Raw genomic sequence first — 27,045 nt, 5'->3', positions numbered from 1 at the left:
CCTCTTGTCTTTGCGTAAAATGATTAATTTTGTTTAGATTTATTGTAGTAAACGACTTAGTGTTAGTGTACATAACGACTTAATTTTCTAAAGAAATCAATAAATACTTACGTTTTGTTTGTTTAATTAGCGCAAAATATTTTTTTGATAATACGATAGCGGTTAGCGAAAAAATTTCGGGGGGGGTTTGAACCCCCAAAACCCCCGCCTGCCTACGGCCATGGGTGATGGTGACCACTTACCATTACCAAGAAAACTTAATGCCAATTAAATATACAATGGCATATGAGTAAGTAAAACGAGGAGACGATTAAATGGCCAATCATGATGGGGAAGCCTACTTTAAAGAAATGTAGGAATGTGAATTTGTAGCCGTGCTGTTCCGCGACTCCCGCGCAGACCACATTTGCGCTCGCGCCGATCAGTGTGCCGTTACCTATAAATAAATAAGTATCTTTACATATAATAAAATTGGAGTGCCTGTTTGTAATATTAAAATAGCCATTTTTTACTTAATTCATACGTATGTATATAGACGGTACATATACCAAAATAATACAATTTTTTGTCCGTTTGTCTGTCTGTTTGTTCCGGCTTATCTCTGAAACGTCTGGACCGATTTTGACGGGACTTTCACTGGCAGATAACTGATATAATAGGGTGTAACTTAGGCTACAATAATATATTTTTTTGTTATATTTAAAGGCGTACAAGGTCGGTCGTTTTATTTAAGGTAGTGTAATACTTTTTAACCTTGCTAAAAATTTACATTTAAATCACTTAATAATTATTAAAAACGCCCCAAGATTTATGACGGAAGAGAGAGCTGGAGCCTGTTATCTTGTCTCCCACTCATTCACATGTATTTAACAAAGGACAACATCAGGACATGACAGTTCTTAAGGTTGTCGGCGAATTGATTATGCAAGAAATAGCTAAAATTTTACACAGTAAAATTTTTTATGGGCATTGTCAACTCACCATCAATCCATTAAGACGAGATGGCCTAGTGGTTAGAACACGTGCCTTAACCGATGATTTCGGGTTCAAACCCAGGCAAGTACCAATATATATATGTGCTTAATTTGAGTTTATAATTCATCTCGTGCTCGGCGGTGAAGGAAAACATCGTGAGGAAACCTTCATGTGTCTAATTTCATTGAAATTTTGCCACATGTGCATTCCACCAACCCGCATTGGAACAGCGTGGTGGAATATGTTCCAAGCCCTATCCTTAATGGGAGAGGAGGCCATTAGCCCAGCAGTGGGAAATTTACAGGCTGTTACTTTACAACTCACCATCAAATGGCCCAATTGCTAACCAATGATGATGATGGTGATGTGCAGAGTTTAAGAGCTTTCTGATGATAAGAATGCAACTACTATATCTAGATGAGTTATGTGGTTTTATATAGAGACTTTACTTGGTGGTAGGGCTTTGTGCAAGCCCGTCTGGGTAGGTACCACCCACTCATCAGTTATTCTACCTAAATAACCATATATAATATATAAATAAATAATAGCCAAATAACAGTACTCAGTATTGTTGTGTTCCGGTTTGAAGGGTGAGTGAGCAAGTGTAACTACAGGCACAAGGGACATAACATTTTAGTTCCCAAGGTTGGTGGCACATTGACGATGTAAGAAATAGTTAATATTTCTTACAGCGTCATTGTCTATGGGTGATGGTGACCACTTACCATCAGGTGGCCCATATGCTCGTCCGCCAACATAGTCCATTAAAAGAAAGAGACCTTACCTCCCAAGCAAGCGCCGTACAATAAGGCCCATATCAATGGTGACATCGGAAGGTTCAAGTTTGGGTTGTTTCCGATGGATATCACCACTCGTACCATCATTGTGGTAAGTGGTATGTTGTCTACAAATGCTGATATTGTGCCCGATACCTAAAAATGTTTTAAATTAAAACATTGCTGATGCATGGGTTTTTCTCTGCTATTATGTTGGCATGTTGGCATGGCAGGTTGGAATGTGTTCGGAACGAAAATATGCGATGTTAATTTTTTAGCAGTATACTATTCCACAAAACGTTGGCGAGTGTAATAGCATTTTATCAGTTCCTGAGTCGAACTCTGCAAAATAATTGTATGAGATAGTTTACCGAACTTTGATAGATCGACCATAAACTTATTACTAAGAAATGTATATACACCGTTTGTGCACTAACAGAGCGACAAAGTCTCTTTAGCGACAAAGCTCTTAAAATAGAAAAAGAAAAAAAAATGTTGGCGTGATTTTTATATATATTATTATTTTAAATGTGTTGACAGCGAAAAAAATTATATACAGATACATCTAATATGGTTTTTGTTAAATTATTTTTTAATTTAAATTTTCATTTCATCATAAAAATAAAATGTATATTTAATAAATAAAAACTAGATAAACAAACTTACTATTAACTTAAATTGTGTTTTTAAATTCTTGTTCTAAAAGTAAAAATTTGAAGCAAATGTACTAAGTAAAAGCCTTTTTTTAGTATTAATATAACAATAAATAAACAACAGACTATTAACATCATAAAAAATACTATTTATAATATTTTAATATCTTCATCAGATAAGATTTAAAGAATATGTATGTATTATTATTTTTTTTAATTTTAAATAAATTATTTCGGATTTTTTTTATTGTTGTTATACTCACCCACAATACGAGCATAATGGCAACACTTAGCCTGGCGCCCTCATCGACCTTCAGTATAAACTGTTCCATTAAACCTCCGATGTACAGTATCAGACCTAGTTTCGATAACGCCTAAAAAATACAAAAACTTAGCCTCACTAAGCATGTTAAAAAATATATTAAAAACCAAATATAGAATTAACTAGCTAACCGCTGGCTTCACACTGGTGTAATACTGATACTAAATATTTAACAGGATTTGTTTATTTACGACATCACATTTGAAACTTCTAAAATTATTAGTGTTTCTGTACTATATGGTCCATGTTTTATACACAAAAACCTTCCTCTCGTAACACTATTTACTTATTAAAACAAACTGCATCAAAATCCGTTTTGTAATTTTAAAGATCTAAGCATACATAGGGACAGACAGCGGTAAGCGACTTTGTTTTATACTATGTAACGATAATGGTTGTTATAAGGAAGAACAATAAAACAAAAAAAAAAACATTAAATAAGAAACATATTTTGTCAATAGGCTATTTGACTGGTTTTTAAAATCCATTTTATATTACTTAGTAGAGGTTAAGGAACCCAGTAAAATTTGTGTTTTTTTATTTCTAGTACATATTTGCCGAAAAATATCATATTAAAAATTCCAATTTTAATAACGCGCGAAAACGCTACTTGGACAATATAGCGCTGCAATGGGGTCGGTGACGTCACTTTGCTGTATTTTTATCTGTGGTACATATAGAAGAAAAGCAAGGTTTACAACAAAGTGACTTCATCATAAGCTCGGCCAATCAGGAGCGTTTTGTGTCACGTGATAAACGTTTGACAAAATGCATTTTTATTTATTAATTTTTGAATAAATTAAGTATTATTTTCAAGTTTCGTTATTTTTCGTTAAATTTCGTATTTTTAAACTCATAATAAACACTAGCCTATTTTGTAACAAAAATATTTGTGTTGGAAATATTGAAAAAGTTTTTTACTATATAAAAGAGAAAAGACAAGGCAGGAAGGGAATTAGAGGGCGCGTAAGGCTTTTTAGTTTCATGACGATGACAGTTCACTCTAGTAAGACGCGTCAAAGAAATTCGATACAATAAATAATCTATTCTTACAAGAACTACCCTCTTCTCAAACAGAACCGCTCCTGCGGAATCACAAAAATACGGCAGAACGCTTAGTAACGGTTTTTTCGCCCCACCGACTTCGTTCTGAGCCGAGGTGGGGTCTCATAGGAGACACCCTCAAGACGAACTTAGATTTAATTTAGATTTAATTTCGAGCCCCGCGCTCAACCCCAGGGCAGGGGACACACCCGAAAGACCGGTGACGCTGTAAAGGCCATTAGGGCCAACAGCAATACAACACATATAAAAAAAAAGTAACGGTTTTATGTTCGGTTGTCTGTCTGTCGAGTCTGTTTGTATCGGTCGTGGTATTTACTGTTCTTACATACGTACATACTAATGTAACCCTCTATGTATCGAAAAAAACTTGAGAGTCGAGATGGCCCAGTGGTTAGAACGCGTGCATCTTAACCGATGATTGCGGGTTCAAACCCAGGCAAGCACTGCTGATTCATGTGCTTAATTTGTCTTTATAATTCATCTCGTGCTCAGCGGTGAAGGAAAACATCGTGAGGAAACCTGCATGTGACAAATTTCATAGAAGTTCTGCCACATGTGTATTCCACCAACCCGCATTTGAACAGCGTGGTGGAATATGTTCCAAACCTTCTCCTCAAAGGGAGAGGAGGCCTTTAGCCCAGCCGTCGGAATTTACAGGCTGTTGTTGTTGTATGTATCGAAATATTCTTGTAACCGATTTAAGTTATGTAGTGATGGTAATTGTGTTCAATTATAAATAAATAAAGAACTGAAAAGTGTAGGTTATATATAGGTCATTCGTGTTATATTTTTTTATTCAATTAATCATAGGGTTTGTCAGACTATTTAATGAAAATACCTCCATAAGTACAAACAGCGACGCGAAGAACAGCAGCGTGGACCACTCCACGCGGTGCAGGATCGGCTCCAAGTCCTCGCGGTCGGCGAGCGTCAGCAGCAGAATGGCGCCCAGGAGAGCTGTCATCCCCAATGACACGCGATCTAGAATTTTACTAATATTTAAGCACTTATATTCAAAATGAGGAACTAATTGTGACGAAGGTCTTGAGCATGGAGGAAGGGGACGACCAAAAAAGCGATGGATGGATTGTGTGAAAATATGTCTGGAAAGAATGTTACTAGAGATGACGTCAGACAAGGAAGTAGGAAGAAGAGATGCTGCGCTGACCTCAAATAAAATTGGGATAAGGGCAGGAGGTTGATAATTTTACAAGATTTGTTTCTCAAATTCTCAATGGATCCACTTACTTAGTTCAGGAATGGAATGCAAGAAGAACACTGTGACGACGAAGGCGATCGCGACTGCTGACTTGATGAGGAGAACGCGATCACGGATTTTGTACTGCAAGGATACCAAATTATATAAGTTTGTATAACTTGTAGCCGATGGAAAAAGTCCATCAGACGCCCATGCACATATTTCCTTTCCCGTGTACTATAGGAGACGGTATAATTGATTTAATCGCGCACGAGTTTTGTAATTAGTATACACGAAATTGAACATCATAAGTCCGTGTTTATTTTGGGACATTTTGTGATAGATGATCAAAAAATGAAAATTGAAAACAAACAAAAATAAACCTAAACATATTCGTGATATTTGACGGTTCCATTTATCAAATCAAATCAAAAAATCTTTATTTGGACACACACACACCTTATGCAAACAATATAAAAAGTATATATATAAATGGAACGTATAAGAATAAAGAGTACAAACTAAAATAAAGATGAAAATTAAACAAAGCAATGTGTGATGCCCAAACGGTAAGCCACTCAGCATATATGTTGAAAATCATTGTTGTGATGAGTTTCAACGCTGGTATTCTGTGGCCGCCAATAACTACGTACGTCACGTCGTAGGAAGTGAACTACGAGTATGTAATATATATAAGTTCTCAATAATAATAATATATATAGACGAAAAATTACTAAAGTTTCCTAAAAGAAAGCACTCAGATCTGACAGGTATGAAGGAAACAGGTCCAGTTCCACACCGAATAGTAGATTTTTAACAATCAATAATATATGCTTAACTTCAAAGAACCTTTGAAACATTTCAAACGTGGCAAAACGTTCTAGAAAGTTCTAGAAAAACAAACAAACCTTATCTTTTAATTCTTCCAGCGTTCTCTGAAAGGTGTCCTTTGGGCACGCCCTTTTTCCACTTTCCTTGACGATTTTATTCAATTTGAGGGTCAGCTTGGTTATTTTTCTCTCCAATCGTTCCCTGACAACGTTGACGCCTTCGCTTAAATGTGGTAAGGAGTCTGCAGCTCGACGCCATATTGATAATTGGTGACGGAGATCTGAATATATTCCATAGAAATGATTTATTTTAGTAAACAACTTTTAATTCGCACAGGCTTAGATCTAATCTTAAATCTGTGGCATTTATTGAGGACTACCTTTGCCCGCGACCTTGTACGCGTTTGAATTTAACAAAAAAAAAACTATTATTGTAGCTTAAGTTACTCCTTATTATATCTGCTATCTGCCCGTTGAAGTCCTGTCAAAATCTGTCCAGCCGTTCCAGAGACTTGCCGGAATTAACAGACAAAAATTGTAAAAAATGTTATTTTGGTATATGTACCTTGTTTACATATGCATTGAGTAAAAATGGGCTATTTTAATATTACAAAATTAATCGTAAATTTACGTTTGGAATATCGACAAAGTTGTTATCGAAACTTATGTAGTCAAATTAAAGTTGATATCAGTAGTACTGAATACTCATGTGATTAATTTGTGTTTATAATTCATCTCGTGCTCGGTGAAGGGAAACATCATTCGGACCTGCGTGTGTCTAATTTAGAAATTCTGCCAGATGTGTATTCCACCAACCCGCATTGGAACAGCCAGGATATGTTCCAAGCTTTCTCTTCAAAAGAAGAGCTTTAGCCTAACAGTGGGAAATTTACAGGCTGTTGTTGGTGTTGTTGTTGTTTAATTATATTTTACATATAATAATTCTTACCCTGTATATCTCTGGGGACCCTTTGGCGTAGTTTACTAGTATCTCTGAACATAAAACGTATTTGCAAAGACGTTTGTATAAAGATAAATAAAATTCCCAAAGACATGTGCGCTGTAAAATTTGTGAAATTTATACCCTGTAATAAAAAACTTAGTTACAATTGGTGTGACTGAAGGAAGGCAAAAGTATACGAAATTTGGCAAACCTTCGATTTATAAATAAATAAATATTGGCAACAGCACGTACATTACTCTGATCCCAATGTAAGTAGCTAAAGCACTTGTGCTGTGGAAAATTAGAAGTAACGACGGCACAAACACCCAGACCCAAGACAACATAGAAAACTAATGAACTTTTTCTAAATCGACTCAGCCGGGAATCGAAAACAGGATTCGGAGTGGCATATCCATTAAAACCAATTTAAAATTTAGGTCCATGGGTATGTAGTGGGCATGGATTGATTTACGATGGCGTGTTACGAGTAACTTCGTCATTTGGAAGAATTTTAAAGACATTTTAGGGATAAGACGCAACTGTTTGTCACTTTTTTCAGTCTTAAATATTACACTGATTAAGGTTTTTGAAGATTCATCCTAATATCGGGAATAAATTATTTTGTACGGATGTTCTATTTTTAAAGTTAACAATTAAAAATGGAAATGTTTTTTAAATAAAAGTCAGGTGCAGTTAAATTCGTGTTCAAAAAGTATCGTCTGAAACTAATTGGTAGACAAATCTTTCAATTTGTGTTTATAATTCATCTCTTGCTCGGCGGTGAATGAAAACATCGTGAGGAAACCTGCATGAGTCTAATTTAGAAATTCTGCCACATGTGCATTCCAACAAACCGCATTGGATCAGCGTGGTGGAATATGTTTCAAACCCTCTCCTTAATGGAGGAGGAGGCCTTAGCCTAGCAGTGGGAAATTTACAGGCTGTTACTTTACTATTTTCTTTCTTAATTGGTAGGTTAACACTCACAGATTGTATCACAGCTTTGTTAGACGCGACGATAACGTTGGGCGGATCACCCACAGGGGTAGCCGTGCCTCCTATGTTACTAAATATCGCCATGAACATCAAAATCGGCACAGGATCCAAGTCCATCACTTCACACAATCTGTATTATACATAAAATAATTCGTAAGAATTTGTACCCAAGACTGCAATTTTATGAAACTCATGAGGTAGTTTTTTTATGATATAGGAGAGTAAATGGACCATGTGCTGGAAACTGGTGGCGCTGTAAGAAATATTAAACATTCCTTACAATACCCATACGCCATTAGAGAACTAAGATGTTACGTCCCTTGTGCCTGTAGTTACACTGGCTCACTCAGCCTTCGGTTCTTCTTTCGCGGGTTCTTCTCAGGTCTGAGTTGATAAATTCCGAACCGGTGGTAGATATTTTGGCTAACAATAAGAAAGTGTAATCACTTCTATTTTGAATAACGATTTTTGACTTTGACTTTCACTTTAAATCGGAACACCAAAGTAGTAAGTACTTCTATTTGGTGGTAGAATATGATGAGTAGGTGATACCTACCCAGGGTTAGCCCAAATCCCACCAAGTATAAAGGTCCAATTAACATAAATATACTTACCTGATGGTTACAGGAGACATGAGGAGCACTGTGGTTACGTTGTCCAAGAATGTTGACAAAACAGCTGTTATCATGCAGAGCAAGTAAATCAATGGCCAAAGTCTGCCTTTCGTTACCTGTAAATGTAATAAGGTAAGGTAACAATAATGTTGATCCGACTCCGCAAAGTCAATAAATCCTTCTTGGGGCAAGGTATCCGTTTCTATAATAAAATTCCGCAGACATTTTTAACTTTGCCGTTTCGTAAATTCAAATCGTTTGTAAAAAAAAATTGGTAGAAAAAGCATATTATTCGATACAAGATTTTGTAGATGATAAAAAAGCGTGGAGTTAATACCTGTTGACTTCCAAGTAGGATATATTAATTTAAATAATTGTATTTAACTAACATGACTTTGTATTTTTTAAATGTTAAAAAAGAGTAACTACTGAGTTTCTTGCCGGTTCTTCTCGGTAGAATCTACTTTCGGAACCGGTGGTAGCTTCACTTAATTATAAAATGACGATTCAAAAGTGCTTGTAAACGCCTACTTGAAAAAGTTTATTTTGATTTGATTTGATTAAGGCCATCATTTTGAGGAGGAGTTTGGGATAACTCTCCATACCGGCCCAATGTGAGTTGGATACACGTGTGTCAGAATTTAATTGAAATTAGATACATGCAGGTTTCCTTACGATGTTTTCTTTTACCGAATACAAGATGAAATATAAGGATATGAAATTTCAGCGGTTCCAACCAGGAATTCATCTTGGCTGTTAAAATCTTCTAGAAACATTGAAAAGATGCGATATTTGTTTTACACAATGATATTTATTTATAATGAGATGACACTCAGATATATATATGAAGGGTTTATTACTCTGCTGTATGACAATGGAAATGAAGTAAAGATAAAAAAATCTTAAATTTATATATTGTATTATAAGAGTCGAGATGGCATCTCGTGCTCAGCGGTGAAGGAAAACATCGCAAGGAAACCTGCATGTGACAAATTTCATAGACATTCTGCCACATGTGTATTCCACCAACCCGCATTGGAACAGCGCGGTGGAATATGTTTCAGACCTTCTCCTTAAAGGGAGAGGAGGCCTTTAGCCCAGCAGTGGGAATTTACAGGCTGTTGTTGTTGTATATTGATATTTTCTAATATTAATACTATTTTATACGTTAGTTGTATGAAATATTTATGTTATACATTAGTAAATCAAATAAAAATTCTAAATGAGCCAAAATGTTAAGTTGCTTTAATAAATTATTACTTATACATAATCACATAGATTTCTATGTAGTAAATAATATTATAGTTATTGAGTTAATTTTGTTCATATATAATATGACGCGAACATATGTTTAATTTAATCATGATACCTAAACAAAACATAGGGCAAAACTTACTTCGAAAGTGAAAACAGCCAAGTAATCAAATATCCCGGTCTCAGCCATTATGGCGACTAGGATCATCATGCTGAAGAGCAGCAGAAGGGTTTCTATATCCAGCCAGGAGACCAGCTCTGATAGGGTAGGTCTTTCCCCCACCAGGGCTAGCGCAGCCAGTGAACAGGTAGACACAGTAATTGCCGCCATCGTCCTGTTAATAACCTATTAAGCATAGGAATTGCATTTGTTAATAATTAGTTAAAATTGCTACTAAATTTGTTTATTTACGACGTCACATTAGAAATTTCTAAAGTTATTAGTGTTGCCTTACTATATAGATTGATAATAAAAAAGCTTGGAATTAATATCTGTTGACTTCTAGGCAGGATACATTACATACATATATAATAGGCTATTTGACTGGTTTTTAAAATCCATTTTATATTATTTAGTAGAGGTTAAGGAACCCAACAAAAGTTGATTTTTTTATTTCTAGTACATATTTGCCGAAAAATATCATATTAAAAATTCCATATTTAAATAACGCGCGAAAACGCTACTTGGACAATTTGGCGCTGCAATGGGGTTAGTGACGTCACTTTGCTGTATTTTAATCTGTAATACGTATAGTAGAAAAGCAAAGTTTACAACCAAATGACTTCATCATAGGCCCGGCCAATCAGGAGCGTTTTGTTTCACGTGACAAACGTTTGAAAAAATGCATTTTTATTTACAGATTTTTGAATAAATTAAGTATTATTTTCAAGTTTCGTTAGTAAATAACCATTTTTAAACTCATAATATACACTGATTACAATAATTCACAATTTATTTTTCGCATCGTCAAATAGCCTATTGTTTTTAACTAATATGATTATATTTTTTAATTGTTGAAAAAGAGTAACTACTGAGTTTCTTGCCGGTTCTTCTCGGTAGAATCTACTTTCAAAACCGGTGGTAGCTTCACTTAATTGTTAAATGACCATTCAAAAGTGCTTGTAAAAGCCCACCTGAATAAAGTTTATTTTCTTTTTATTTGATTATACAAAAACCTTCCTTTCGAATATGAACATGACGATTCAAAAGAACTTTTATGAGCCCAAATTTATAGAGAATATTTTGATTTTGATCCGTGTATCATACAGGACATAAAATATATTTACCTCAAATATAATTAATATATAAAGTCCACATAATAACACAACAGCGAATATCATCCCTTGGTTGATGTCTAGTGGATCAATTGTGTAGGTCATAGTGAAGGGGACGATTTTTGCTGCATTTGTGCGCACGCGCAACCTATAGCTTGACAAAGGTTGCTTAGTATTGAATACTCTTGTTCTTAATTCTCCTTCATTAAGATCTATTTTTGATTGGAGGATAATTTCCCAAGCTTCTGTTGTCTGAAAATTTGCAAGTTATAAATTAAAATGTCAACCACAAATCATGGCATGAAATTTTGGTTATAAGAATTAAAATGATATGAGCCCAAATGCTTGGATATTGTATATTTCGGCTCAACACTTAATACAGAGTCTGCAAACAGTTTTAAATTATAATAACTTTATTTCAAATCTTAAAAGCTGAATTTGTCATCTGCTTGTGTCATTTAAAAGTATCTTCTTAATTTACAATATATTCTGTGTTAGTTCTTAACCTAATCTTATTATTAACAACGATTATTCGTAGGTATGACTGTTCATTTAAACTGATTCAATTCAATATGATTCAAATTAGTATTTATTTCATCATTATCATCATCATCCTGTCCTTAATCCAATTTTATTTGGGGTCGGCGCAGCATGTTTCCTTTCATACATCTCTGTCTGACGTCATCTCACAAGTTACATTATTTCCAGCCATATCGTCTATCATACAATCCATCCATCGTTTCTTAATTAGTTAAAATTGGACAATATCACATACATTACTCTGATCCCAATGTAAGTAGCTAAAGCACTTGTGTTATGGAAAATCAAAAGTAACGACGGTACCACAAACACCCAGACCCAAGACAACATAGAAAACTAATGAACTGTTTGTACGTCGACTTGGTAGGGAATCGAACCCGGGACACACTAAACGGAGGTCGTAATATAAATGAATATTACCTCAATCGTATCATTTTGAAGATTCTCAAACCAGACGATCAATTTGGTGGAATTTATTATTTGGCTTGAATTCAGTTTCTTCTCTGCTTGTTCAGACAAGAACGGTCCTGAGAACTTTATTTGTATGGAATTGCTTTTGACATCTATGTGATAAGCTAAAAGATAAACATACTGTTACATAACCTTTTTAAAGTTTGATTATATATGAACATAGTCATTATGTCTTAGACTTGTTGTATTTCTTTAATATTGATCCATATGGTATAAATGAGCCGTAAAAAATATGTCATTGTAATCCAGATTATATATTCCAAGTATCAAGATATAATGACAATGCACGGATTTCAAAATTGGAATTAATATTCGATTTTTATATTACAATGTGTAGTATAAATATTTTTTATGATCCACAATACATGTGGTATTTTGGCTCATGAAATTTTTTGTCATGATTATAAATTGTTATAATATTATAAACAAGATAGATTTGAAATTTTAATGTGATCGAATATTATAATTATGTTGTAACTTACATTTCTCTTCAGTAAGGCTCACTGCGGTGTTTTTGAAGACTTCCTCTTTTTCGTTGCACGTGAGAAAGACAGCCGTGAAGAAAGTCCAGCAGCCCAGAAGTATTGTCATCTTAACGTAATATTTTACACGCTTAATCTAAAAAAATAGATATTTCTAATCAATGATGTCCTTACTGATTTCGGGGATTGGGGTTATTCTCAAGAAAGACTAAAGCAAGACACTATCACGGTAGTATGCGTAAGCGATCCCGTGGCGTCCGTCGAAAGACGGAGAGGGTACCGCTTGTTTTTTAGTGTGTAAACCCGGCGTACTTGGGCGCACTCGGCGTCCAGGGCTCCGGGGAGTCCCACACCCCCCCCACTTTCCATCACGTGGGGGAAGCGCGTAAAGGGTTTTTCCAGAGAGATAAAAATAAGAGCAAGATACATTGTTGCGCATGTGTGGGTGCACCAACACAAGTACATTTTACTCATCGATATATGCCGGAAAATACGACGTGACTATTTTAACTCTGTTTGTCTGTCTGTGTTTCTGTCTGTCGCTTATGTCGTTTATGTCGCTCTTTCGACCGAATTTCATGAAATTTGGTATGAAGCAAACTTGAACTCCAATTAGGCTATTTTTTTGCCTGACACATGACAACAAAAACCCTAAAAGTCGTGCGAATCCTCGGGCGATTACTAGTCAATTATAATTTGTTACCAATAATCGGTATTTCTGAAAATCTATTGGGTAGGTTAATTATTTGTTAATTGACTGCCATCTTGATACACTGGGTAGATTGTTAATTGACCGCCTTCTTACAGTGGTTAGCTTCTAAGGCTGGTAAATCTCAGGGTCTCAAAAGCCCAATGACCAATTTTTACATTAGGACATTAACAACCCAAAGTTTGGAATGTTGCAAATCAAATCAAATCAAATCAAAATAAACTTTATTCAAGTAGGCTTTTACAAGCACTTTTGAATCGTCATTTTACAATTAAGTAAACCACCGGCTCGGAAAGTAGATTCTACCGAGCTGAACCGGTAAGAAACTCAGGAGTTACGCAGAAGGTACTATATTAACAGGCATTCCATTACAGGTTCCAGTTTTAACAATTAACCAGTACTTGAATTCGGTGCTCAGGCGCCTGAAAATTCTACAATGAGTACAATAATACAGATTGAATCTGTTTTTTTGCAATGTCCATTATATGATATTTCTATTATATATATTTTCTGTGTACTCAGCTATTCCGATGAGAAAAGTCGAATCAACAATCTACCGCTAAAAATTTACTTATTACCTGGGAATCATTTTGCGATCGCTGTCGAGTGCTGCGTCCACTGAAAAAGATTAAAAGATTTAAGCTATTCCAAATATATAACAAAGCGTTGGTTTCAAGAATTCCAGACTACTGATAAAATAGTACAGTATAATATAATTATAATAAAGCTTTATTTCCCTTATTAGTAGTTGTGTCATCTAGTATTTTAGTATATAATCTTTTTTTTAAAATATATTTAGTATATTTATTTATTTTTGTCTTTTTTTTCGGTATGTTTATTTTCTATGCTATGAAAGGGCCGCCTAATGCGGCAAAAGCCTCCTCCAAATGTTGCCAACTATCTCTGTCCCTTGGCACTCTCGATAAAATAGTACAGTACCATATATAAAGTAACAGTCTCAAATATTATTATGATATAGATAGGAGGATGAACCAATGGACTACCGCCATAGACAATGGCGTATATAAACCATACCTTATATTGCCAATGCACCACCAAACTTTGGAGCTAAGATGTTATGTCCCTTGTGCCTGTTACACTGTGTCACTCACCCTTCAAGTCTTTGAGTGCCATACTGTGTTTTGATTTGGAGGAAAAGTGCATGTAACAGATACAGTAACATCTTAGATTCCAGAAAAGTTTTTTGTCTCAGGATTTTTTTTAAATATCAAAACAACAACAGTCTGCAAATTACCCACTGCTGGGCTAAAGACTCCTCTCCCCTTTGAGGAGAAGGTTTGGAACATATTCCACAACGCTGTTCTATATACACACTGGCAGAACTGAACAGAACTGGCACAATACACATGTTGCAGAATTTCTATGAAATTAGACAAATGCATTTCCTCACGATGTTTACCTTCACCGCCGAACGAGATTAATTATAAACACAAATTAAGCACATAAATATTTACTGGCTGGGTTTGAACCCGCAATTATCGGTTAAGATGCACGCGTTCTAACCACTGGGCCGTTTCGGCTCAAGGCTTTTAAATATCATATATGTAGTTTTAAACCAATGCCTCACTTGTCTTCCGGTTCCTCTAGTACCTTTCTGTTGGATATTTTAACGCTAGCATCGTCTATAAATGTCAGTTCTTCGATTTGTCTGATTTCCGGTTCAGAATTGCTTATTTCTGAACATCTTCTACATTCTCTGTGATCTTGTTTGCCATTGGTTTCTGAAAAATAAACAAAACTTTTTAATTTTTTATACGCCTTTTTAGTCTGTTAAAGACAAATGTTTTTAAAATCCATGAATTATACAGGGTTATTGGTAACTCGACGTATATCCGTTAGGAGGTGATAGGGGTGACTATTTGCAATAATTTTAACCCCCATTACAAAATGTCTTACTTATAACTTAGCTGTTTGTCTATTTAAATGTTATTTTAAACTTGTATAAAGTAAGTAGGTAAGTTAGTAAGATTTTTCACATTGAAAATTATTTTTAATTAATTTTGTGGGAATTTTAAAGAGCGACCTTTAGTACAAATTCGTTCAGGTTCGAATACGAATTCCCACCAGCGTCCTTTCTGGTCATTTTATTTCGGCTGCTTTGAAATAAATTCCTAGTTGTTATACATTTTTGAAAGCTAAGAAAAAGGTTATGTTTTTAAAATAATCTGCAGAACAAGTTTCATAATGTTTTTTTTTTTTAGTTTTGAGGCATTTTTGAGAAAACATTTTTAAAATTATTAAAATAATATCGTTTTCCGTCTCCCATTTTTAAATTTGGGCCGAAAATGATAGTTAAAATATTTACAAATATCCCGTGTTTATTCGTTTTTATAATACAGAAGAAAAAAAATTGATTTTAATTAATATTTTTATCTACATACATTTTTGAAGTTGCATTTTTGACAATTTTTTAAAAAAAGTTAATATATGATAACTCGAAAATGGTTCACTTTTGGATCATGTATATGGGGGTTAAAATTATTGCAAATAGTCACCCCTATCACCTCTTAAAGGATATACGTCGATTTACCTATAACCCTGTATAAGTCCATTGAAATGCAATGTCGGAAAAATTTGAAGCATTCTAGGCATGTATGTTTTTATGTATTTTTTTTATGTTTGTTGTACATTATTGTTGTTTCAGTTCGAAGGGTAAGTGAGCCAGTGTAACTACAGGCACAAGGGACATCTTAGTTGATGGCATATTGGATAAGGAATGGTTAGTATTTCTTACAACGCCATTGTCTATATTGGTGGTCCATTGACTCATCCACCTACCTATATCATAAATCTTTTTGACTGTTACTTTATATGTGTTGATTACAATTGAATTGTTAAAACTGTAATTGTTCCCTTGTGTAATAATATATCACGTTGTTAGCAGAAACATATATAATCGTCGTCATTGATATTGTTATAGTACGATACAACTTAGATGTAGCATCGACAAATTCAATAAAACCGATTACTGCCGATTCACACAACCAATAGAAACAGCTCCCTATCGCGCTATTCGACGCTATTCGTCGCTATAGATTCTCGCGTCTGATCAACCCGAGAAAGCAAATGCATGTAAATCGACGTGTCGAATTGACGAATATATTAGTTCATATGATATTAAAAGTTATTACGTTTGTGTAAAGATCATATTCACATAAGAAATGAATATTGATAATTTGGGATAGCGTACTCAATTTGGATGTGATCGGTTTTACGAATTTAGCCGATGCTACATCTCAGTTGTTTCGTATATTATCATAATCAATTAGTACCAGTCTTTATAGTCAACGCTCCTTTTAAAAACCTATATTAAAGTATATTTGGTATGATGTCATTTCAAATCCGTTTCAAGTTGCTAAAGATTCACACGACCAAATATAGGACGTCATAATGAACTTGTATTTCAAAATTTACATAGATATACAAATATGTATTGTGTTTATGGGAAATAATAATATGTCGGGATTTAGTTGCGAAATATTGAATTAGAAGGTTATTAAAATAGCTAAGTATTAAGGTGGTTTTCGTTTACGTTTATGAGACGTAGAAAAGGTAAGTTTACTATATTGTCTCGGGTCTGGCTGTTAGTGGTATCGTTACTTCTGATTTCCTATAACACAAGTGCTTTAGCTACTTACATATATTGGGATCAGAGTAATGTATGTGATGTTGTCCTATATTTTATTATAAGGTAACCTAAATGAAAAATTCTTCAGGTTTGAAATCTTTAGGCTTTATCACCTTGGAATAGTAGAGCAAAAGGGTTCATTAAAAGTACAAAACCTTGCCTTATTGCCTCCTCTAGTAACAGGAGGACTGGATCGTTTGCCCAGAGAATCGGAATCGCGATTTAAAGGGGAAACGCTGCTAGCATTCTTGCCACCATTCCACGCGATCAATATTTATATAGTAACTTTAATTCATATTTGTATTGGTATTATACAAATTGGAATTGGAACAGCGTGGTGGAATGTTTTTTTTTTTTTTTTTTTTATGGTATAGGTGGCAAACGAGCAGGAGGCTCACCTGATGGAAAGTGACTACCACCGCCCATGGACATCTGCAACACCAGGGGGCTTGCAGGTGCGTTGCCGGCGTTTGAGAAAGGAGTAGGCTCTTTTCTTATGTTAATTTTCTTATGGAATATGTTAGAAATCTCCTCAAAGGATGAGGAAGCTTTAGCCCGGCAGTGGGAAATTTACAGGCTATGTAAATAAGGCTGTATAATAAGATAAATATGCTATTTTAATAGAATTAATCATATAGAGGTGATTACATAATTGAAATCCTAAAAATCTGCATTGATGTCGAAAAAAGGATGGAACTTCTAATGATAATGATACTCACCAATTTCTTCCACTTTCTTCCTTATCTGTTCCATGTATGGATCAGACTTAACTTCTTCCGGCAGCTCCATCCATGACCGCAGCGTGTCAGGAGTGAGCTCTCCACATGACACCAGAGAGTAAGTGCTTTTGTTAAGTATTTGACCTGAATCGTCCTTTTTTCTGAACAACTTTGTAATTTTATCCATTGCTCGTTCAGGATTGATCTGTAAGAGAAGATTTGATATTTATAACTCTGTTAGCAGGACCAGACAATTGTAATAGTAGAGATAATAAATAAATAAATATTAGACAACATCACATACATTACTCTGATCCCAATGTAAGTAGCTAAACCACTTGTGTTATGGAAAATCATAAGTAACACCCAGACACAAGACAACATAGAAAATTTATGGAAATCTACATCGACTCGGCCGGGAATCGAACCCGGGACCTCGGAGTGACGTACCCATGAACACCGGTGTACACACCACTCGACCACGTAGGTGGTCAAATATAGTATATTTATAAATCGTCGTCGTCGTCAAATATAATATACTTTAATATAGTATAAACAAGAATAGTATACTTCATTGAAGTAGACTTGTACAAGAACTTTTAAATCGCCATCTTACGGTGTTAAAAGCTATCATCGGAATGTAGATTCTACTGAGAAGAACCGGCAAGAACGTCGATCATTCAACACCATTTCAACATTTGAAGAATAGGTCTTCCTTCCGACCCCGTTTTACTCCTTAAGGGAAAGAGTTTTGCAAAATCTTCTTCTTAGCGGATATCTACACACTATATAAGGACCCTATCTGTCAAATTTATGGGTGTTATAGTTTCCGATATTTCGTGATTAATTAGTGAGTGGTGTTTTCTTTCTATTTTTCTGTTGAACCAGAATTGATGATATTTGGAATAAAGTGAGTGTGAACCAAACTTACTCTGTTATATATACGTATAAAAGCAACTAACGTTACTCTTAGTATAGTAGGACATAAAATCTTAGTTCCCAAGGTTGGTGGCGCATTGGTGATGTAAGGAATGGTTAATATTTCTTAGTCAATATCTATGGACGGTGGTGACCACTTACCATCAGGTGGCCCATTTGCTCTTCATACATATATCATAAAAAATACCCAAATCTAAGGCTTGTTAATCTAACGTGACTTTGTATTTTTTAAACGTTGAAAAATAGTAACTACTGAGTTTCTTGCCGATTCTTCTCGGTAGAATCTACTTTCCGAACCGGTGGTAGCTTCACTTAATTGTAAAACGACGATTCAAAAGTGCTTGTGAAAGCCTACTTGAGTAAAGTTTATTTTGATTTTGATTTTCAATCGACTTCAAAAAGGAGGAGGTTATCAATTCGTCTGCATTTTTTTTTTTTTTTTATGTTTGTTACCTCATAGCTTTTTACTGGATGGACCGATTTTGATAATTTTTTTTTGTTTGAAAGGTAATACTTCCCATTTTAATTTTATTTTTTTCCGATGATGGTATCCGAATGAAAACGACATAAGTCTTAAATTTTCATTATGTATGTGCGCGATAAATAGGTGAATAACTCAAAATTGGTTGGCACAATTTTGATTATTCTTTTTTTATTATAAAGGATATTCTTTAAGGGTAGTTTGGTGAAAGTTTGGTAAGGTTCTGAGCATAGGATCTATGACAAATTAAGGGAACGGAAGGGAACGGAACAATTCTGAGGAGCACGTTAGCGATACTCGGTCGAATCTTTTATTTATGGTTTACTTGGATATTTGAATCACCTTCCGGAACGTGGTTATGTTCATGTAATTGTCATAATCTAATGTTATAATCAACTAGCGACCCGTCCCGACTTCTCACGGGTGCAATACTGATACTAAATATACTAAAGAATTTGTTTATTTACGACATCACATTGCAAACTTCTAAAATTGTCAGTGTTTCTTTACTATATTGTTCATGTATTATATACAAAAACCTTCCCCTTGAATTACACTATCTATTAAAAAAAACCGCATCAAAATCCGTTAGGTAGTTTTAAAGATATAGGGACAGAGAAAGCGACTTTGTTTTATACTATGTATTGACGGAACTCCTAAACGGCTTACAGTTAGGGTGCGATTTGGGGCAGAATTTCTTTCTGTCTTTAATCAAATTTTGTGTATATGATGTGATGTCATATGATGTACGACATATAATAGCTCTTTTGCAAAGTTTTTACTGAGGTCGAGTAGAGCTCTTTCGAGGGTGGTACCTTGTAGTTTATGCCGCATGACGTATTAAAGCCGCATTTCTGAAAGTCTATTTTTGCTTTATTCGAAAGTTTCTTTTGAAACTGTCCCCGAAGTAGTTTCTGATTCATATAAACGGCACGCTTAATCTATCCATATTAAGAAAAAAATGTTAGTCTACATCAGCTTCACTTAAAATCAAAAAATTAATAAAATTTTAACAAAAAGAAAAACCGACTTCAAACAAAACAGTATTTTAAAACAAATTAAAATGCACTAAAAAGTAATAAAAATAATTGCATATTTAACATATTTTTGGGAGTCCTCCTAGGTAAAATGAAATGAAAAATATTAGACTACTTAAAAGTCGATTTACGATTATATAATGTAGTTATAATTATTGCTATATTTGGAGTCGGTGTCAAGGGAGGGATGCATAGATACGCTTTTTTTCCGATACAATACCAATACACTTATAGAATTTAAATAAAACTAAAATAAATGTAAGTAGACTTGTTGATTATTTGTTTTTATTTAAAAAAAAAAAAAAAAAAATGTCACACTGGAACAATATTAACATATCAATGACTTGGAATGTGAATATTGGTAATTAAACTCAGTAAAGTAAAGTAACAGCCCGTAAATTTCCCACGGCTGGGCTAAGGCCTCCTCTCCTATTGAGGAGAGGGTTTTGGAACATATTCCACCACGCTGTTCCAATGCGGGTTGGTGGAATGTACATGTGGCAGAATTTCGATGAAATTAGACACATGCAGGTTTCCTCACGATGTTTTCCTTCAACGCCGAGCACGAAATCAATTAAGCTTATATACATCGTGGTGCTTGACTGGGTTTGAACCCGAAATCATCGGTTAAGATGCACGCGATGTCATAACCACTGGGCCATCTCCGCATCAGTAATTAAGGTTCAATTACAAGAGTTAGTAACTAAAATGAACATTAAACAAAGTATTCCCAGGTTTTGCGGGGAGAGCTGATTTAGCAAGTCTGTTTGAATGAGACCTGCCGTGGAAAAGGCGCTCAGATGTGACAGAACTCATTTGGAAACTAAAGTACTTCTGCGCTATTTTTTTTAAGTTTGGGTATAAGACGTTACAACAACAACAACAGCCTGTAAATTCTCACTGCTGGGCTAAAGGCTTCCTCTCCCTCTGAGGAGAAGGTTTGGAACATATTCCACCACGCTGTTCCAATGCGGGTTGGTTGAATACACATGTGGCAGAATTTCGATGAAATTTGTCACATGCAGGTTTCCTCACGATGTTTTCCTTTACCGCCGAGCACGAAATCTATTATAAACACAATTAAGCACATATATATTGTGGTGCTTGCCTAACCACTGGGCCATCTCTCTTAGACGTTATTACGGCAGAAAACAAACGGGTCTGAGTCTCTCGAGATATAAGGAGACCTACGGTATCTCTCGAAACTTTGTGAGGATTGAGAGAATTGAGAGATGAGAGTATCGTTGTTATTGGAATGGTGTATCAAAATAATAAAATGTTTGTATTTGAATACAAGTAACGCCATCTCTTGTATTATGTAAGAACTATACCCCTACTGTATATTATTAACCTTTTTTTTTAATTTATCTGTGGTAGTGACAAGTGCAATTTCTTTCATTTAAAATAAAGCATTTCTGTTAGCGATCTTCACGTGTTTTATTAAAATAGTTGTATCGGCAAAAAAATATGGCTCCGAAAAAAACCTGCCGTATCGCCGATATCTGACACAGCTCTACTTAAAAGCTGCCATCGGAATGTCGATTCAATCGAGAAGAACCGGCAAGAAACATACAATATTGGTGCGAAGTTATGACAGTAAAATATAATTAAATTTATACCCTTTCCACACCCTTCAAATACAACAATGCTAAGTAAGTTTCGAGGTAAAACATCAAATATTGGGCTGTGAATCAGTGGCTTGCAAAAACCCCTGCCGCCAAGTAATATTTATACAACTTATCTATTTCATAAATGAGTAACAAAACTCGTTGAAACGCGATCAAAATTTCAATGAACGCGTTGTAACGCTTATAGCTATAACCATTTGACATTGCATTCAATAATGTACGGAACCTGCTTGCCATCATAATCATAATCATCATTACACAGTATAAAACAAAGTCGCTTACTGCCTGTCTCTATGTATGCTTAGATCTTTGGAATTACGCAACGGATTTTGATGTGGCTTTTTTAATAGACAGATTGACTTAAGAGGAAGATTTATAAGTATAATTAAATTCACAATAGGCTATTTGACTGTTTTTAAAATCCATTTTATATTATTTAGTAGAAGTTAAGGAACCTAGTAAAAGTTGTTTCTTATTTCTAGTACATATTTGCCGAAAAATAACATATTCAAAATTCCATATTTAAAAAGCGCTCAAAAACGCTACTTGGACAATATGGCGCTGCAATACCGACCCCAGTCGTTGACGTCACTCCCCTGTATTTTAATCTGTGGAGCATATAGTAGAAAAGCAAAGTTTACAAGAAAGTGACTTCATCATAAGCCCGGCCAACCAGGAGCGTTTTGTGTCACGTGACAAACGTTTGAAGAAATGCATTTTTATTTATGGATTTTTGAATAAATTAAGTATTATTTTCAACTCTCGTTAGTAAATAACCATTTTTAAACTCATAATATACACTGATTACAAAAATTCACAATTTATTTTTCGCATTGTCAAATAGCCTATTGTAGAGAAATGCTGATTATTTTAGAGGTTTCTAAATTGATGTCAAAATAAACAAATTATTTGCAGTAACATTACAAACCATCCGCAACCAACCAGTAAGCCATTCTGTAGTATATTTTGTAATGTATTCAAATAAACAGATTTACAATACTTTATTTTACAATGGGGTCGGCATTAGAAATTCGCATCCCGAATTTGATGATAGTAGGGGTTGTTTCTTAAAGGGGTTGTTCCCTTCTCTCGAAATTTACCACTCCCAAGCGAGTGTGCCGCGGCAGCGGCCGGCGCAGCGCCAGAAATCACATTGTATACCAATAATTGAAATTTTATATCTCTCCCCTTCCAAAATTGAACTAACAGTACGAATTTTGATGATTTTAGTATTGAAATTTAAAAATTGAAAAAAAAAACTAATGATTTCCGCGCGGGGGGAGTGATGGTGTAGGTACTACACCCCCCCCTTACCCCCCACCCCTTCCCCAACCTTAAATTCGGGATGCGAATTTCTAATGCAATCCCCGGAAACTTGGCGTTATAAGTTTATCCTTACTCCTAGTGCAGATACAATGATTATCACTGTTTTTATCAAAGTGATCAATGTTACTATGACTATACATAACGTTGTTATTCCGAGGGTATACTGATGTATGTATATTCTGATTACTGTAAAATTTCATCCAAATTCGTTCAATAGTTTTTTTCGTAGAAGAGTAACAAACATACATACATCCATCCTCACAAACTTTCGCATTTATAATCACTGGACACTAATAATTATAAAAAAAAGCATTGTAAATCTGTTTACTTGAATAGAGCAACTATGCGAGTTTCTTGCCGTTTCTTCTCGCTGGAAGCTGCTTTCCGAAAAGGTGGTAGTGTTTAATTATTGTCGATTAAAAACGCTTCATTGTGAAGTTTACTTGAATAAAATTGATTTGATTTTGATTTATTTTTACCCAAGCGACTTTTCATCTAGATCATCTAAAGGGGTTTTTCTTTTTTATTTTTTATTCTCTACGCTCCTTTGAAGAGAAGGTTTGGAACATATTCCACCACGCTGTTCCAATGCGGGTTGATGCAATACACATGTGGCAGAATTTCTATGAAATTAGACACACGTTGGTCTCAGGAATTATAAACAAAAATTAAGCACATGAATATTCAGCGGTGTTTGCTTGGGTTTGAATCCGCAATCATCGGTTAAGATGCATTTGTTCTAACCACTGTGCCATCTCGGCCATTCGGGAATAACACGAGCTTGAAATGTCAGGGTGTGTTATTCGATACTGACTATAATTATTATTAGGGTACAAGGATCAAAATGGCGTGTCACCGTAATAGTTGTTAGCACTTTCCGGGTGACATATGATGTGTGTGTGTGTGTTGATGTCTATGTGTGTTTCTTCTCGCTTAAGAGACTACTTAAAGATATGATTTTTGAATTTACGAATATTCTTTAATAGATATGTTATCACATATAAACGTTGTTATAGTACGACATAGCTTAGATATAGCATCGACAAATTCAGTAAAACCGATTACTGCCAATTCACACAACCAATAGAAACAGCTCCCTATCGCGCCACTCGACGCCATTCGTCGCTGTAGACTCTCGCGTCAGCTCGACCCGAGACAGCGAGCGTGTAAAGCGACGCGTCGAATTGACGAATATATTAGGTCATACGATATTACAAGTTATTACGTTTGTGTAAAGATCGTATTCACATAAGAAATAAATATTGATAGTTTGGGATAACGTACTTAATTCGAATGTGATCGGCTTTACGAATTTTGCCGATAGAACATCTAAGTTGTGTCGTACTATATACATTGTTACGTTATGTATGTGCCAAGTATATAAAGGAATACAATAAAAGCACATAAAACAGTAAAATGAAATCTTATCTTTGAAATTTTTATCTCTTTCTCAAATGTCAATAAATTAATTTAGATAGTTATTTAAAACTTGCTATGCTCTCGACTTTGTCGTGCCGTGATGACCCAGTGGTTAGAACTTGTGCTTAACCGATGATTGCGAGTTCAAACCCAGGCAAGCACCACTGAATATTCATGTGCTTAATTTGTGTTCATAAATTCATCGGTGAAGGAATACATCGTGAGAAAACCTGTATATTTATAATTTCATGGAAATTCTGCCACATGTGTATTCCACCGACCCGCATAGGAGCGTGGTGGAATATGTTCCAAATCTTTTCCTTAAAGGGAGAGAAGGCCTTAGCCAAGGAGTGGGAAATTTAGTATAAGTTATCATATTTTATATTTTATTTCACCAGCTTTCTGCCTGTGAGTGCCCCGTCAAAATCGGTCCAGCCATTCTAGAGATTAGCCGAATAAAACATGAGAGATACAAGAATTGTAAAAAAAAATGTTATTGTGTATATGTAAACGTATACATTATTATGTATTTAGTAAAAGCGGTTACTTTAATATTACAAACAGACACTCCAATTTTATTATATGTATAGACTGGGGCTACGCTAAGTAATGCCCTTCCATGTTCTAGCTTGCTTCATACAAAATACCATCAAAATCGGTTCAGTAGTTTAGCCGTAAAAATCACTTTCGCATTTCGCATATTGTAATCTTCTATACTCTTAAAAACGTGTATGTGAAAATCTTCGTAATGATCGGTTTAGTAGTTAAAACGGGAAAGCCAAACATACAAATAAATTTTCGTATTTATAACATTAATTAGGATTTATATTATCTGTTAAGTAATAAATATTTTTTAACAATGAATAATTTAATATAATATTCTCACGAAGTATGATTATATATGCATAAAAAATCCAATTAGAATTCCGACTACCAAATTATATATATATATATATATATATATATCTCTCCTTGCATTTCGCATATAATAAAATGACCGTCAGTTATAATTATCAATGAAATACCTTGACAACGACAATAATAATAAATAAAACTCGAAATAAACGTATAAAAAGTTCTTAATATATGTTACAAATGGTGGCATAAAGCCAAATCAAATCAACGTTATTACAAGTTATAAATAACGACTTACCGAAATTCATATACTTTAAATTCTAGGCATGATACATGCGCATGCGTTAAACACTAAATCTAGACAACTAGGCATTTAAGTTAATACTATTTACACAGAAATGTCATCGCAGTCAGTTTGACAAGTTATAATACGACACAATTTAGATGTATCATGGGCAAATTCAATACAATTACTGCCGATTCACACAACCAATAGAAACAGCTCCTATTGCACCATTCGACGCTATTCGTCGCTATAGATTCAATCGACGTTTCAAATTGACGAATGTGTTAGATCATATGATATTACGATTACGTTTGTGTAAAGATCATCTTCACATAAGAAATGAATATTGATAGTTTAGGACGTACTTAATTCGGATGTGATTGGTTTTACGATTTTTGCCGATGCTACATTTAAATTGTGTCGTATTATACTCTCAATGTAATTGTAATTGATAATGACATTTACAAATATAATCTGTGATCTTATGGCACAAGGTGACACAATAATCATTTGATAATTTTTATTTAAAATAATTATGGCTGTGTTGCCAGGTCATGAAAAATAATTCCCTTAATTTTTGTTTTTAATTGTTTTCAAATTTATCGACTTGTTTTTACTTTAAAGTTAGATACTTAATATTGGAAACTTTAAATATGTTTAATAACCTTTAAATAATATGTAAATCGTTGTATTTGTAAACATTTAATAGCGTACTAGTAAATGTCGTTTGTTCATGTAAAACTTAAAAAAAACATGATATGTCTTTTAAGGGTTCCGTACTCAAAATATAAAAAGGGACACTATTATTAAGATCTGCTATTCGTCCGTCTATCTATCCATCTGTCAGTCTATAACTTAGTAATATCTTATGGTCAGTGATAGTTAATTTATATTAATATTATAAATGTGAAAGTAACTGTGTCTGTCTTACTTATTTTTCAAAATAAGTAAATAGATAGCCTGAAGTTTGCTTGCATCCGAGAACTTATTATGCTAAAAAACAGGGTAATTAGATAAAAAAAATCGTTGTCATACGAATTTATTATATTTTCATTAACTGTAACGCAAAATAAACTTAATATAAATACAGAACATCGTTGTTGATTTATTTTTATTTAAATTAATAATTAAGCTTAGTTTAACATTAATAAAATAATGATTAAAATATTTTATTCATTTGACTATTTACAAATAATCTTATTTCTTATGAATTAATTAGAATAAGCATTAATAGTTTTAAATTCAAATTGACGTAAGAACTAGAAAAACAAATATTATATCAAAAATTATATTATACTATAAATATTTTTCATTTGGATTACTATACAATACAAAACTAATGTATTATTGAATTTTTATGGACAATATTGATAGTTAAAAAATCATCTGTCATTTTGTTCGATATCTTTATAACAACAATTAACAATATTTATTGTTATTCGCAAATAATACACACGTCAGTAAATATTTATATAAAAAAATAAATGATTATATTTAGGTAATTTTTGTATAATGGCAATAATTATCAGTAACTTGTAAGTACTGCCACCTTTCAAATATTACAGCATCGATATCTATATTACTAACGATTAACTTTACAATC

At 34.2% G+C, this 27,045-nt stretch overlaps 1 protein-coding gene across 1 annotated transcript; it reads right to left on the bottom strand.

Moving 5' to 3' along the window:
- Positions 1–220: 220 nt before the first annotated feature.
- On the bottom strand, positions 221–25,605 carry LOC124541984 (P protein-like). The gene is made up of 17 exons (XM_047119929.1): positions 25,455–25,605; positions 17,472–17,676; positions 14,692–14,845; positions 13,682–13,721; positions 12,395–12,530; positions 11,862–12,016; positions 10,914–11,153; positions 9,769–9,972; positions 8,373–8,488; positions 7,750–7,888; positions 6,769–6,904; positions 5,898–6,100; positions 5,040–5,133; positions 4,630–4,772; positions 2,668–2,778; positions 1,760–1,907; positions 221–436 (listed from the first exon to the last, which is right to left on the bottom strand). The coding sequence occupies exons 2-17, from the start codon at positions 17,656–17,658 to the stop codon at positions 258–260; spliced, it is 2,385 nt and encodes a 794-aa protein (XP_046975885.1). The 5' UTR covers positions 17,659–17,676; positions 25,455–25,605; the 3' UTR covers positions 221–257.
- Positions 25,606–27,045: the final 1,440 nt, after the last annotated feature.

Source organism: Vanessa cardui, chromosome 29 (assembly GCF_905220365.1).
Source record: "Vanessa cardui chromosome 29, ilVanCard2.1, whole genome shotgun sequence".
In the NCBI taxonomy this organism is placed as follows: Eukaryota; Metazoa; Arthropoda; class Insecta; order Lepidoptera; family Nymphalidae; genus Vanessa; species Vanessa cardui.
The sequence above is the reverse complement of the archived record's forward strand: the minus strand, read 5'-3'. Positions and strand labels throughout refer to the sequence as shown.

What these genes read in the sequence shown, in the direction of transcription:
- LOC124541984 (XM_047119929.1), bottom strand. Translation starts at nt 17,658, where the DNA reads ATGGATAAAATTACAAAGTTGTTCAGAAAAAAGGACGATTCAGGTCAA. An exon ending in ATGTCTCCTGTAACCATCAG is followed by an intron (nt 7,889 to 8,372) that starts GTAAGTATATTT and finishes TGTATAATACAG; the next exon opens with ATTGTGTGAAGTGATGGACT. An exon ending in CCATTATGCTCGTATTGTGG is followed by an intron (nt 1,908 to 2,667) that starts GTGAGTATAACA and finishes AAACATTTTTAG; the next exon opens with GTATCGGGCACAATATCAGC.